Source organism: Panthera leo, chromosome B3, assembly GCF_018350215.1.
Source record: "Panthera leo isolate Ple1 chromosome B3, P.leo_Ple1_pat1.1, whole genome shotgun sequence".
NCBI lineage: Eukaryota > Metazoa > Chordata > Mammalia > Carnivora > Felidae > Panthera > Panthera leo.
This window is the reverse complement of record NC_056684.1, coordinates 72,204,140-72,220,239: the sequence shown is the minus strand read 5'-3', so window position 1 is coordinate 72,220,239 and position 16,100 is coordinate 72,204,140. Positions and strand designations below refer to the sequence as shown.

The 16,100-nt window shown below is 40.0% G+C and overlaps 3 gene segments (V, D, J or C); all 3 read right to left on the bottom strand.

The window, feature by feature from the left end:
* Positions 1–1,873: 1,873 nt before the first annotated feature.
* LOC122222317 lies at positions 1,874–2,816 on the bottom strand. The segment is given in 2 exon segments: positions 1,874–2,405; positions 2,514–2,816. Coding segments are annotated over 2 exon segments (387 nt in total).
* Positions 2,817–8,822: 6,006 nt separating this feature from the next.
* LOC122222603 lies at positions 8,823–9,340 on the bottom strand. The segment is given in 2 exon segments: positions 8,823–9,157; positions 9,295–9,340. Coding segments are annotated over 2 exon segments (381 nt in total).
* Positions 9,341–13,498: 4,158 nt separating this feature from the next.
* Positions 13,499–14,191, bottom strand: LOC122222602. The segment is given in 2 exon segments: positions 13,499–13,893; positions 14,018–14,191. Coding segments are annotated over 2 exon segments (441 nt in total).
* Positions 14,192–16,100: the final 1,909 nt, after the last annotated feature.

Below are 16,100 nucleotides of genomic sequence, written 5' to 3'. Positions count from 1 at the left end.
GGAAAGATGTCCGCTGGGGTCTGTTCGCTGGGAGGGGCGTGAGCACCAGTTTGGGATGATATGGGAGGCGAGGGCGGGGCAGCTGGGGGTTGGGAGTACAGAGGGGGTCGAGGACCGGTGGGCAGCGTGGCTAGATCCTCTAACGGGTCGGAGATCGGAGATCAGGGAAGTTGGTGAGGTGAGGTTGTTGGGGTGGGGGGGGGGGTTGTGGGCGGGCAAGGAGCATGCATGCAGAGGGGCAGGAGGAACATAGGTTGGGGCGAGACCTGAGGTCCCAAAAGGCCATGACGTAGGGTATTTCTCCCCATTTTCCCAGCCGATAGCGGAAATTGTCCAGATCAGTTAAGATTTGGTATTGTAAAGACCTCTTGGGAGGCCATTGAGGATCATTATCTAATTTGTACTGAGGCCAGACTACAGTGCAAAGGCAGATGAGTCGGTTACAACAAGCCCAGGAGCCAGAAGTTTTTTAACAGACATTGGGGGAGGGTAAGAGATGGAGGAGGTTTAGACTCGTTACTTGCCATTGGTGTGGCAGGGCGAGGCGTCCCTCGTGCTGCAATAAGGGGCCTTTCGGCATGTGGGCCTTGCAGCATGCAGAGGAAAGGAGACTGACTTGCCAGACGTCTCTCGTGGGTGTCAGCCATAGTTGGAGGAGGGAAGGAGGGGTCTGTCCTACTTACTGGCTCCTGTAGGTGCTTGAGAGTAGGGTGGTTGGCCTCTGTCTTGGCAAGGAGGGAGCTCAGCCAAGGGAGGCGAGCTACTACCTGCCCCTGGGTTTCGGCACCAAATGTTAGGGTCAGGCATAAGGCAGGGTAAAGATAGGAGTCAGAGGCTAAAAAATTTTAGCAGTCAAAGGCTTTATTTGGGAACTAAGGTCTTGGGCGAGGTTCCGTGACTCAGAGAGAGAGAGGGGAGTCAGGGAAGTCACACCCAGGTGTGGTGGGGTGGGGTTTTTAAGCTGCAGTGGTTCCAGGTTTAGGTCCGGGTGGGCCTTTTTCGTGTCAGGTCGTGCTGTCGCTCGGTGATTGGTTGACCTCCAATTCGTTCTGGCAACTACTAGGGGCTTTTCATTGGGTTGCGCTGGCAAGATGGCCGTCCCCTCTACTGTGGTTCCAAGGACATCCTAACAGTCATGATCTCACGGTTCGTTGGTTTGAGTCCCACATCAGGTTCTGTGCTGACAGCTCAGAGCCTGGAGCCTGTTTCAGATTCTGTGACTCCCTCTCTCTCTGCCCTCCCTCTCTTGTGCTCTGTCTCTCTCTGTCTCAAAAATAAACATTAAAAAATTAAAAAATTAAAAATAAAATAAATAAATAAATAAATAAAATTAAATAAATAAATAAGTAAGTAAGTAAATAAATAAATAACCAAATGAATAGGAGGCTACTTTTACAAGTGAGACAAAATCTTTGGGTAAACACTGATGGGCTAAAATCTTCAGCTTCCTGCACTATTTTAAATAGTTCCCAAAGTTAACATGACCATGACAGTTTTCTAAACCTTTCACAATTCTAATCAATCTCCAAAAACTGACCAATAATTTTCCAGAATCCCTTTTAAATGAGGAACTGACACGCAAAATATTCTGACACATTCTGACCAGCACAGTGAGATCTTTGAGGTGGGGGGTGGGGGGAAGAAGTTGAGGGGTCAAATTCCAAGAAAATGATCTGTGAATGAATAGAGAAACAAGCAGGCAAACTTTTCTGGGAAAGAACATGAGGAGTTCATGTTTTGTTTTCTGGGTTGGCTGACAGAAGAAATGATAAATGAAAACTCATATAGTTAACCTTGAGGTCAACCTCAAGGCCAGTCTTTGAGCATCTTGGTATTGTATGATCAGAACACTATCTTCTCCATCATTCTGTAATACTATTTATTATCATGTAGTTTCTACAAAGACCAAAAACCTGCTAAATTAAGTTTATCAGACATGGAGTTGTAGAATTATATAGAAATATCTGAGTCTGCTCAGCTCTATTTGCCTCATTTGGCATCATACAGCAAGAGATCTCTGATAATACCACAGGAAGAGACCGTCAGTCTCCAAAAACTCCCCTACCATGGTGGTTTGTGTTCAGCTCCCCCTGCAGTCCCAGACACTGTGTCACGCACAGCACAGAAGTACTTGGCCTCATCGCTGCCAAGGGCTCGGGATTTCCTCAGGTGGAAGGTGGTTTCATGGTTCTTAAATTCAGCCTCAAAACCTTTGATGCCTTTAACCAGGGTGTCCCCTGAAAAGTACTTCAGTAGAAACTGGAGTCCTTGGTTGGGGTGCTGCATGTACCAGAAGAGATAAGGAATTCCACTTGAGGAATAGTTGCACCTCAGCTCCAGAGGGGCTCCTTCAGAGACAGTGACATGGACATCAGGCTGCGTCACTGACTGGGCTCCGGTGTCGCCTGCAAAATCAGTGTTGTATCAGTGAAAGCAGTGCACACTTCACAATGAAAAGTCAGTATTTCCAGCTGAATCTGTAGAACTATAGACTAATATGAAATTTTACTCACGCAGGGCAAATATCCCCAGTGTTGAGATAAGCAGCAGGAACATGGCCGAGCAGTAGAAAGGCAGTGGGCTCTTCTCAGGAAAATCTCCCCTGAGCAGACAGGAAACTGGCTGAGGAAACCAAGCCCTCGGACATAAGAAGGGTGGAGAAAGTAAAGTTGGACAGGTTCCTTGCTGAGATAAAAATGCAAAAGCTGCTGAGATGAGCCTGGAGCTTTCTGACGGATGATTCTTGTCCCTGTCTCTGTCTGCAAAGAACTCAGCCAGCTGCAGGGGGGAAGGCGTGAGCAGATGATGTTGACAACAAGATCTCTAGTTTGTGCAGCATCGTCCCCTGGAGGCCCCTCCAAGAACTAATTTATGTGTTCCTTCTGTTTTCTGAGGTATGAAAAGTTCTGCACAATATATTTCTTCCTTCCCAAACCTATGATGGTGTATTCTTCCTGGAGTCTGTTAGAAATGAGGTGTCATATAAAAGTAGACTAACAAGTAATTTCACTGAGAAATCAGTTTTTTTAAAAAATATATCAGACTCAGAATTCAAGTTACAACCCAACATTTAAAATGTTTAAGATGCATTCAACCCTTATCAAAATAACACCAGCATTTTTCACAGAGCTGGAACAAAAAATCCTGAAATTTGTATGGAACCACAAAAGACCCCAAATGGCCCAAGCAACCCTGGAAAAAGAACAAAACTGGAGGCATCACGATTTGGGATTTCAATTATGTTACAAAGCTATAGTCACCAAGACAGCTTGGTATTGGTATTGGTACAAAAATCAACATGCAGATCAATGGAACACAATAGAAAACCCAGAAATGGACTCACAACTATATGGTCAACTCATCTTCAACAAAGCAGGAAATAATATCCAACGGGAAAAAAAGACAGTCTCTTCAACATATGGTGTTGGGAAAACTGAATGGCGACATGCAGAAGAATGAAATAGACCACTTTCTTATACTATACACAAAAATAAATTCAAAATGGGTGAAAGACCTAAATGTGAGACAGGAAACCATCAAAATCCTAGAGGAGAACACAGGCAGCATCTCTCTGACCTCAGCCACAGCAACTTCTTACTAGACACATTGCCAAAGGCAAGGGAAACAAAAACAAACGTGAACTATTGGGACCTCATCAAGATAAAAACCTTCTGCACAGCAAAGGAAACAATCAACAAAACTAAAAACCTACAGAATGGAAGAAGATATTTGCAAACAACATATCTGATAAAGGGTTAGTATCCAAAATCTATAAAGAATTTATGAAACTTAACACCCAATAAACAATAACCCAGTTAAATGGGTCAAAGACATGAATAGACACGTTTCCAAAGAAGACATCCAATTGGCTAACAGATACATGAAAAGATGCTCAACATCACTAGTCATCAGAGAAATAGAAACCAAAACCACCGTGAGACATCACTTCCTATCTGTCAGATGGCTAAAATGAACAGCTCAGGAGAGAGCAGATGTTGGCTAGGATATGGAGAAAGAGGAATGCTTTTGCACTGTGGTGGGAACACAAACTGGTATAGCCACTCTGAAGAACAGTATGGAGGTTCCTCAAAAAATTAAAAATAGAACTACCCTATGACCCAGCAATTGCACTACTAGGAATTTATCCAAAGGATACAAAAATGTTGATTTGCTGGGGGGAGGGTTCACATGCACCCAAATATTTATAGCAGCACTACCAACAATAACCAAATTCTGGAGACAGCCCAAATGTCTATCCTCTAAGGAGTGGATAAAGAAGATGTGGTATATATATACAATGGAATATTACTAAGCCATAAAAAAAAAGAATGAAATCTTGTCATTTGCAATTACATGGATGGAGCTAGAATGCATTATGCTAAGTGAAATAAGTCCATCAGAGAAAGATAAATACCATATGATTTCACTCATATGTGGAATTTAAGAAACAAACAGATGAACATATGGGAGGAGGGGAAGAGAAGAGAGGGAAACAAACCACAAGAGACTCTTAAGGATAGAACACAAAGGGTTGATGGAGGGAGGGAGGTGGGGAGTAGGCTAAATGGGTGATGGGTATTTAAGGAGGGCACTTGTGATGAGCACTGGGTGTTGTATGTAAGTGATGAATCACTGAATTCTACTCCTGAAAGCAATATTGCACTGTATGTTAACTAACTAAAATTTAAATTTAAAAAAAGGGTGAAAAAAGATGCATTCCAAAATTATTCAGCATACAAAGAACCAGAAACATTGACCAATATCTAAGTGAAAGATAATCTACAACTGCAAATGTCAAGATGACTAAGATGCTGGAACCAGTAGACAAAGAAGTGAAAGCAACTTTTTAAACTGTATTCCCTGAAGTAAAAGGAAGCACATTTGAAATGAATGATAAAATGGGCATTCTCAACAAAGAAATAGAAATGACAAAAAGAAGCAAATGGGAATTTTAGGACTGGAAAATACAATACATGAAATAAAATCCCACGGTAAGGGCTCAATAGCAAAATGAAGAGGACAGTGAAAGAGTAAGTGAACTTGAAAACAGATCAGTAGAAATTATCTAACTCAATGATTACCAATGAAGGATGACTCTTCCTCCCCGAAGGAGACATTCCTTAAATCTGGGCACACTTTTGGTTGCCACAATTTGGGGGGTAGAGTACTAGTGGCACCTAGTGGGTGGAAGCTAGGCATATTTCTAGGAAGTCTGACAATTAGGGAGGACAGCCTCCTCCCACAATAAAAAGTTATTTGACCTAAAATGTTAATAGTGCCAAAGCCAAGAAACCCTGATCAAAACTTCAGAACAAGAAAAAAAAATTGAAATAAAAATGGACACAACCCTGAAGACCTGTGCAACAATATCAAAAAGTCTAAAATATACGTCAGTAGAGCCCCAGAAGGAGAGGATAAAGAGATTAGAGCAGAAAACATGCTTGAAAAGGGAATCACCAAAAACTTGCCAAATTTGATGAAGAACATAAATATAAAAATTCAAGAATCTTGGCAAACTCTGAACAGGATAAAACCAAAGAAAATTGCACCTAAACACATCATAACTGAACTATTGACAAGCAAAAATTATATAATAATATATATAATATATGCAAAATAACATACATATAACATTGGCTAGAGAATATATATACATATATTATATATATATATATATATATATATATATATATATATATATCAAGTATGTGCATTTTATTGAACTTCAATTATAGATTAGCAAAAGGCAAATGCCATACCTAAGATTGGTCATCCAGTCTTTATGTATATATGTGTATATATTGCAGCTAGAAAAGGAAGCAAGACATTGTACATTATATTGGAGAGCAATTATTTTAATGACCATGGATTTCTCATCACAAAACTCGCAGACAGTGAAACAGCATCTTGAAGGCACAGAACAACAACACCTATCAACACAAAATTACAGATCTGGTGGAAAAACCTTTCTGAAATAAAGGTGAAGTAAAGATGGTTTCAGTTGAAGAACAACCAAAAAATATAGATTTATTTTTTTTAAGTTTTAAAATGCATACAGCTATTTCAAGCAAATATTATAACATTCAGTGGTAAGGTTTTCAATGTGTATAAATGTGATAAATATGAACAACTATAACAAACTTCAGGACTGGTGGATAAAGAGCTATATAGTGCAAGATTTCAACATTTTACATGAAACAGTATATTATTAACTCTCAGTAGTCTCTGAATAATAGGTATATACATTGTAATCTCTAGAACCAACACTCAAAACATGCAAAGAGATATAGCCAACAGCCAATATATAAAACGGAATATTAGAAAGTATTCAAGTAATCCAAAAGAGTCAGGAAAAAAAAAGAGAAGAGAGAACCAAAAAATAAAGATAGGTCATGAAAAACAATAATAAAACAGAAAAACAGTAATAAAATAGTATGCATGCAGTACCTAAATCTATGAAAGTAATGCACAGCAACAGAGAGAAGATGATTTTCTGAGGTCACAGGTAGAGGGAGAGAGACACCCACTGGGGATGATGGAAAGGTTCATTACCTTGATTGTGGCATATACATAAATTGAAACTGATCAAATTGTACACTTCATATATGTACAGTTTATTGTACTTCAATTCTAGATTAGCAAAAGACAAATGCTGTACCTAAGAGATTGGTCATTCAGCCTTTACGCTTACCAATTTGTGTCCCTTCTACAATTCCCAACACGAATCCCGATGAACTAAAAATTAACTCTAGGAGGGCACTTGTGATGATCACTGGGCGTTGTATGTAAATGATGAATCATTGTTCTACTCCTGAAACCAATATCACACTGTAGGTTAACTAACTAGAATTTAAATACATTTTTTAAAGGAAAAAAAAAAACTGTTTTCCCCCTTCTTCCTACTCCAGTCTCCCAAATCCTAAGGAAAATGTGTCTTGGGCTGTTTTGTATTAAACTCATTAAAACTCTCCACTATTTTGCAACAAAAATGAAGCCAGAAAACACTCAGGAGGTGCTCAGATGTGTCTCCATCTTTCCTCCAAGTATACTGCCCAAGCCTGCCTCCAAATCTAGCTTCTCTACCCTCCATCCTTTTCTGCCACATGATAGGGAGAATCCAGTCTACTACTGCCCTGCTCATCAGAGACCAGACTTGGCTCTGCTGCATATATTATATCTACTCAAAGAGTCAGGATGCATGTGTGAGGAGAAAAGCCAACAGGACTTTCTTCAGTCAGATCTACAGTTGCTCAAAACTTCTGATTAACTTCTTGTTCAATCTTCTCCTTACAACTGGCAATGTGATCTATGTACATCATTATATAATATAGAGTGATCTACGATCTATATATATAGAGATATATATCTATATATATATATAGATATATAGATAGATATCTCTCTCTATATATATATAACATAGTACATATATATGTACTACTATATATAATATAGTGTATATATAATATAGAGTACACATATATAATATATAGAGTACTATGTATGTAATACAGAGTACTATATATATACATATATATGTGTATATATATATAATATAATATATGTATGTATATATAGATAATATAGAGTACATAAGTATTTTATATTAAAACTTAAGACATATGCTTGGAGAACCTGCATTTGAGTTCTGGCTTTGCTACTAACAACCTTTGAGATTATGGATAAGTGACTTAAATTCTTTGTGCCTCAGGATCCTCATATATACAAGGAGCATAGTTATAGATATAACAATTTCTGAGAGAATTACATGGTATGATGCACATAAAGGGCTTAAAATAACGGTAAAAGGAGTGATCCCTCAGGATATAACCTAACAAAGGGCAGCAAATTTTGTCTGTTCTATGTATTATTCTTTGTTGAATAGATTTGATTAATGAAAAAAATCAGTAGCTTTTTTGTGGTAGCAGTAATGGGTTTTCCTACTCATTTGTTAATTTAGCAAATATTTGAAGAGATTTTACTATGGTGCAGGCACTATTCCAATTGCAACAAATATAACAATTTGACTTTAATCTGCATGGAGAACATCAGTTTAAGTCTGCCATGTGAATTTCCTGAAAAGATAATGTAAGAAATGTTACAACTTCTCTTTCCACATGTGGGGTCATATGTAGGACTCTCTGCTCCTCCTTTATTTCTTATTTTTCTTTCTTCCTTTAAGAATCTATTGTTTCTCATAAAAGACTCTTAAATCTAGAGAACAAACAGTGGGTTGCTGGAGGGGTTGTGGGAGGGAGGATGGTGTAAATGGGTAAGGGGCATTAAGGAATCTACTTCTGAAATCATTGTTGCACCATATGCTAACTTGGATGTAAATTAAACAGTAAATAAAAGGGGGGGGAAAGAATCTATTGTTTCTTGGGCTGCAGCTTCCCTAGAAATCATTCTTTTTTGCCCCAGCTTGTCAGGGAGACTTAAGGCATTTGCAACCTCATCTGTTATGGGTGTGTCTTTAAATATAATGTTTCCCTGGATGACCTGGAACAAGGTCGAAGGGCTAGAATTTCATGCAAGGATGAACACATAGACCATTACATTGATCCTAATTTTATACTTTCAAAAGCACAAATTTCAGCCATGATTGAAGAACTATGGTGACAGACTTGGTTTTGGCTCTCACCATTGAAGGCCTGTTTACTTCTTGTTTTTCCGCCGTGTTCGCAGAGTTAATTTGGATGACTGTCACACCAACAAAAGCACCTGGGGTGAACAGCGGGTGACAACAGAGTAGACTCTCTCCTGTTTCCTAAACCAGAGTGGACGATAAGCTCAGACGCTCAGCATCTGGGCCCCTGTTTTGCTCAGAGTTTACGCTTAGCTCCCTCTGCAGTCCCTGTCACTGTGTCCCTCAGGGCACAGTAGTACACAGCCGAATCTGACACTTGCACTGAGGATTTCTTCAAGTGGAAAGAATTTGGTTCTTTGTGGTAGGTGGCTTCAAAACCTTTGCTGCTTCCCTTCTCATTGGCTTTCGAGGCTTTCAGGAGGAGCTGTGGACCTTCTCCGGGATACTGGACACACCAGAAAAGGGCAGGGTACTGTGTGGTTTCATAAGAGCAGTTCACAGTCAGAGAAGCCCACTCTGAGAGGGTCATCTGGCCTTCCATCTGGGTCACTGAATCTCCCTTGCTTCCTCCTGAAACAAAAACAAAACAGTAGTTCTGGTCACCTCAGGCATGATCTGGGTTCTACCTCTTACAGAAAATTGTAGTTAAAGACGACACCAATATAATGGAACGAAAGCTTTTAGACTTTATGTGCCATCTTACCTACCAAACATTAATAACAGCACAAGCAGTGATCCTGGAGAAGAGCTCATTCTTAAGATCTGTGGTGTCCTTGCGTCTTGACTGCTTAGTGGGAGAAAAAGTTAAGTTTACAGAGGAGGATGAGTGTGAGCTCAGAATAGAAGCAGGAAATGTGTGTGTGTGTCTGAGGAAGATGCACCCCCCTTGTGGGCAAGGTAATAAACTCAGAGCCATGTTAACCTATGAACTTGTTCTCCTTTCAAGAGTCTTATATCTTCACCTCTGGCTCTATTTTTATGACACCTCTTAGCTATCAAGATGGTCCTTTGTAAATCTAAAGAATAGTTGGTATTTTTCATAAATCTGTTTTTTCCCAGCACACTGCCTAACATGGAAGCTCCAAACTGAGACATTTCCAAGAAAAATTCTATTTTACTTTTTCTCTTTTAGCCATTTTGAGCCTCTTAGTGATACACTGAAATATTATGTAAGTTTTAGGTTAAAGTCAGAGGAATGTCAATAACACATATTCAGTCGTTAATAGATTTGGGATGGAAGAACTTAAACTTTTTTTCACTACTCTATTCCCACACCTAGAACAATGTTGGACACTTAGCAGGTGGCCAACAAATTTCTTAAGTGCACAGATAAATGAATAGACAAATGGTTGAGGAATTCCTGCTACCCGAATTACAATATTGCTTCACATCTAAGACATCAATTATGAGACACACAATTTAACAAAAGCTTCCAAAAGGAAAAGGTAAATTTTATATTTATATACATTAAAAAGTAAAAAAATATATAACTCTGAATTGGAGAAATATGATTATTAAAGTTATGGAATATCCATAAAACTATCTGGCATTATTTTCTTCTCCCTTGGGATTTTAAGGATTCTCAGATAATCTGATTGGTCTGTGTACATCAGGAGAAATGCTCTGACACTAAACTTTAAGTGGAAATTTTGCCTCAAGCATGCTCTCTGCATATGTCCATCTACCAACATTATTGGCCAATATAATATATATAAGTTCAACAAAATTGCTTTTACCACAGGATAGGATATGCAGATAATATGGATTTGCCTCAGAAAACAAAAGGATGAGCTCAATCTCAGCTTCTAGTGTTGGTAGGGACATGTCTGATGATATACAGAAACATTTTATAGCAAGGGTGAGACTTCTCTGTAAATACAAGTCAGTCGGGGGACATCTGAGGGGCTCAGTCAGTTAAGCGGCCGACTCTTGATTTCAGCTCAGGTCATACTCATGGTTCCTGAGTTTAAGCCACAAGTTGGACTCTATGCTGACAGCATGGAGCCTGCTCAGGATTTTCTCTCTCTCTCTCTCTCTCTCTCTCTCTCTCTCTCTCAAAAATAAACATTTAAAAAATAAAAATTAAATTAAAATTTAAAAAAAACAGTTGGTCGTCAACTCAAAAGTACAAATTTGGAGAGCTCTCCACTTAAAAAAATCACAATCTCTAGAAGTTAGACTCGAGGAAGTTAAAAATCTCAAGTGGTTTGTGATGGAGCCAATATCAAACAAATTGACAACATAACCTTTAGGAACCCTGAACTAAGAGGACATTTGAGGTCTCTGTGAAGCATTTCTGGGGTCAGCAGGAGAAAACGCCTCCATTCTTCACAGAATTTTAAAACTGTTCTCTTTTCATGCTAGTATTGATGTCGCAGCTGCAAAAACAATTACTGCTTACTCTCACTATTATTGCCCATTCAACTTAGAACAAAAACTCCAGATGTTCCCAGGACAAACTTAGAGAAAAGGATGCCTTCTATCCGTCAAGTCCCGTTAATATTTATCTTTGAACATGGAAGCCTTTTTTAGTGTACTTCCTGGAAAACTTCCCCTCCATGAATTCAGAGAAGGCAGCTACATGGTCCTGTATCGAGCTATATGTAGTAACAAGCTTCAGATTCGGGTAGAAAATTTAGATCTGGATATTGTTTCAGTTCATAATTTCTTCTCTCTCTTCCTTTTCCCATCTACTCCATGTCACATCTCTGTGAGCAAGCAGTGTCTCCCTCCTTTGTCCCTAGCCCTTTGTCTCATGCCTCTACCCTACTCCAGCTGGAGTCAAAGTAGAAATAACCCGCGAACAGTCTCGGCTTCCATCATTTCCTTCACCTATTCAAGTCAACCTTGCCCCTTGCTTTTGTTGTGTCGCAAAATGAGGGAATCTATCATCCATACCATGAGTTCGTAAGTAGAGGAATGTCATAGAGGAATTGTAGCAGTAGATTTGAGTGGAATGTGTCAGAACTGTGTGATCATAATGAAAATTGCTTAAAGCTAACTACTAGCTAATAACAGATTTTATTCAGACGTCCTGACTTCAAGAGCACAAGCTCTGCTTAAGGAACCTAGATTTACCCAAATGTATTAGTCAAAAGTCAGTCAGGAAAACAGAAACAAATCCAAATATTTTAAGTAGAAAGAAATTTAACACAGTGCATTAGACATATAGACATTGGAAGATCTGATGAAGCAAAGATGGCAAGACTGATGACCTGAAACTCTGAAGTATAGTATTGCAGAAATGCTTCTCAATTACAGAACTTAAACTAGATGATAAAAGAAAGGGATTGTGGGAAATGTAGTTTGGGTTTCTCCTCAGCAAAGTGGGGAAGTGTATTATAAAGGGATAAGGAAGGGGCACCTGGGTGGCTCGGTCGGTTAAGTGACCAACTCTTGATTTCAGCTCAGGTCATGATCTCATGGTTCATGGGATCGAGCCCCACGTCAGACTTTGTGCTGACAGTGCAGAGCCTGCTTGGGATTCTCTCTCTCTCTCTCTCTCTCTCTCTCTCTCTCTCTCTCTCTGCCCCTTCCCTGCTCATGCTCTCTCTCTCTCTCTTTCACTCTCTCAAAATAAATAAACTTTAAAAAGATAAAATAAAAATAAAGGGATGAGAAAGATCTGATGGACAGCATACAGAGAAGTACTTCTGTTAACTCAGTCCTTATGTAAACCTAGAGGCACTAGCTGAACTGTGTTTTGGAATCAGAACTCTGCAGTAATTAGACCAGATAGCAGCTGAATGTGGAGTATGACCCCTATAACATTTCATAATTGTCATTTAGAATTTTTGTCACTTTTTTCAAAATAGGGGGGCTGAACATGAAAAGAACCACCACACATGAAGAGCAGGAGTTAAGCTAATGATAAATACATTGCCTTCTATTATTACATGAAAGTCTTAAGCCTTTATTTAAAAAACCTCACAGTGAGTTTAGAATTCTTCACTAATTGAAGCTCCTGAAGTTAAGTTTTTCTTGTCCTGTCAATTCCTCACAGATTTATTGTCTATTTGCTAAAAACTCTAAATGTTGCCTGCCTTGGTCATTTCTTTAGATTTCAATTTCATTAGTAGGCCTCCATGGACAAGTAATAAAATTCTGGATTTTTTTCTCCTGTTAATGTCTCGTGTAAATTTAATTATCTGTCCAGCTGGAAGAAGCTTGGACCAGGAAAATTTCTTCCTCCCCTTCAAATGCCAAACGGTAAGAAACAGTTTTTACATTCTAATGGTAAACTCATTTGAAAATAGAACAACAGTAAAAAAAAAAAAAAAAAAAAAAAAAAAAAAAGGAAAACAATGACATCATTTGTCAGAAAATTGGCCAAAGTTACTATCCCACCAATTTTGAAGATTTCTGATACAGATTTGTAGAATTTAAGATATCAAAACAATGGAAACCTGTCGTTATAATTGGTAAAAATAAACGATCTTAACTTTAAAATAAGTAGAATCTGGCATCTAGATTGTCTCCTGCACCCTTAACAGTCCTTGAAGAAATACTAAAAAATATGCATTATTCACCATTCTTTCTGCGACATTCCCAGTAAGTTGCTAAAAATCTCCATAAGTACACTGTATTCTGAGCTACTCACCACCCCAATCAACTCCTCCCTCCTAGATGGGCGCCTAAAAATGAGGGGAAATACCAGCACAGAGTGGATCCAGGAAGAAAGATTCCAACAAAATGATCTTAAAATTACCAAGTTGGGAAGGCAGTAAGTTTGTAAGAAGGAAATAAGCTACGAAAGGAGTTCACCTTGTTCAGTTTATTGAAAGATACAATTATGAATGAAAAGTAAAATGCTCCCGTGCTGTGTCCCAACTCTCATATCCAACAGGTTGGAGCAGATCTGCCCCACACTTGCTCAGGCAGTCCCTGAATGCCTCTGTACTGTGTGTCCTACTATGTCAGAATCCAAAACCTTTCAGATGCACTTAGCCTCCTTAGTGCCTCAAGAGGTTTGTGTTCAGCTCCCCCTGCAGTCCAAGGTACTGTGTCACTCGCAGCACAAAAGTACTTGGCTGAGTCGCTCCAGTGGGCCGAGTGTTTCCTTAGGTGGAAGGAGGTTTCATTCTTCCTAAATTCAGCCTGAAAACCTTTGATGCCTTGAACCAGGACATTTGGTGGCCCTGAAAAGTACTTGAGGAGAAGCTGGAGTCCTTGGTTGGGGTACTGCACGTACCAGAAGAGATTAGGAGTTGCCCCATAGGAGTAGTTGCACCTCAGCTCCAGATGGGCTTTTTCAGAGACAGTGACATGGCCATCAAGCTGGGTCACTGACTGGGCACTGGTGTCTCCTGCAAAATCAATGTTGTATCAGTGAAAGCGGTGCAGACTCGGTTATGAAAAGTATTTCTACTAAAATTTGGGTAAGAAAAGTTACTTCCGTAGAACAAGGGACTATAATAGGATATTACTCACTCAGGGAAAAAAGCATCCCCAGTACTGGGATGAGCAACAGGAGCATGGCTGAGCAGTGAAGACACGGCAGGCTTCTTTCTGGAAGATCTCCCCTGAGCAAGCAGGAAAGCGGCCGTGGAACCCAGCTCTTGGAAATAGGAGATGTGAGTAAGGTTGAACTAGATAAGTCCCTTGTTTAGGTAAAAATACAAGAACTGCTTAGATGATCTTGAGTATTTTCTGACCTCTGAATATCTCACTTGTCTTAACCTCCAAGAACTCAAAAAGCGGGCTTCAGCCCCCTAGCTCCAGGGAGGAGGAGCGGAGGGGAAGGTGCTGAGAGCTTCACCACCTCTAGTTTGTGCAACATCGCCCACTGGAGGCCAGACACAGGACAGAGGCTCCAGACAGCCTGCGAAGCTAATCTGTGCTTCCCTTCTATTTAGAGACACATCAAAAACTTCCACTGAACAGATTTTCTTTCTTCCCTAACATATAATATATTGTCTTCTGTAGTTGGTAATATTAATCCTTGTCTCTGTGAATAATAGGGCCTGTAAAATAGAGGAGTAATTTACAGAGAAACTGATTATACAGTAAGACTATCAGACTTCAGAATGCATCAGAGTTTTCATGTAGTAGCTGTGGAGTCATTCTTTTTTTTTTTAATTTTTTTTTTTAATTTTTTTTTAACGTTTATTTATTTTTGAGACAGAGAGAGACAGAGCATGAACGGGGGAGGGTCAGAGAGAGGGAGACACAGAATCTGAAACAGGCTCCAGGCTCCGAGCTGTCAGCACAGAGCCTGACGCGGGGCTCGAACTCACGGACCGTGAGATCATGACCTGAGCCGCAGTCGGACGCTTAACCGAGTGAGCCACCCAGGCGCCCCTTTTTTAATTTTTTTAATGTTTATTTATTTTTGAGAGAGAGAGAGACAGAGCACGAGTTGGGGGGGTGGGGCCTTTAGAGAGAGAAGGAGACACAGAATCCAAAGCAGGCTCCAGGCTCGGAGCTGTCAGCACAGAGCCTGACGCTGGGCTGGAACTCACCAACTGTGAGATCATGACCTGAGTCTGAGTAACTGACTGAGTCACCCAGATGCCCTGGAGACATTCTGTAAGCAGAGATAATCAGATTAGTGTCCCCAGGCTGAGCTTTGGATAGCCTTACTGGCAGTAAGCCTCAGGCTGAGAAGCCGATATAGTAGGATGCTAGAATCAAGACATCCGCAGGACTGCTTCTTTTCTGAAACCTCTGGGGGTAAAATTGGTTTTTTACATTTCCCAGGTTCTAAAGGCTGTCCACATTCCTTCACTCATGGTCCCTTTTTCCATCTTCGAAGCCAGCAGTGCTTCATCTCTGATCATTCATCCAGAGTCCCATTTCCCTCTAACCAGTACAGGGAAGTTTCTCCGATTTTAACTACCCATGTGATTAGACTGGATCTACCTGAATAATCCAGAGTGATATTCCTATCTCAAAGTCCTTAACCGAACCCTCTCTGCAAAGCAATTGATTAAAAAACAGACCAATTTAGGGGCTCCTGAGCGGCTCAGTCTGTTAAGCTTCCAACTCTTGCTTTGGGCTCAGGTCATGATCTCACAGTTTGTGAGTTCAAGCCCCGCATCAGGCTCTGCGTGGACAGCTGTAAGCCTGCTGGGATTCTGTCTCCCTCTCTCTGAGCCTCGCCCTCTTGCTCTCTATCTCTCTCTCAAAATAAATAAAAATAAACTTAAAAAAAAAAAACAAAACAGACCAACTTAAACAATGACACAAAAGGTACCTAACAGGTGCACAATCCTTCACTCATATGGTATGAAGGGACAGCAAAGAGGATTAGCCATAAGTAGATGTAGGGGCCACCAAGGGTAAGCTGCCTCAAAATGTACCATCTGAACATGTTGATTATTTTAAATAAAGATTACTGAAGAGACAGCCTGTGCAAGAAGGACACTCTTGGGGTACCTGGCTGCCTCAGTTGGAGGAACGTGCTACTCTTGATCTTGGGGTTGAGTTCAAGCCCCACATTGGGTATAGAGATTATTTAAAAATAATATCTTTTAAAAAAATAAAACAGAAAAAAACAAAGGACACTCAGACC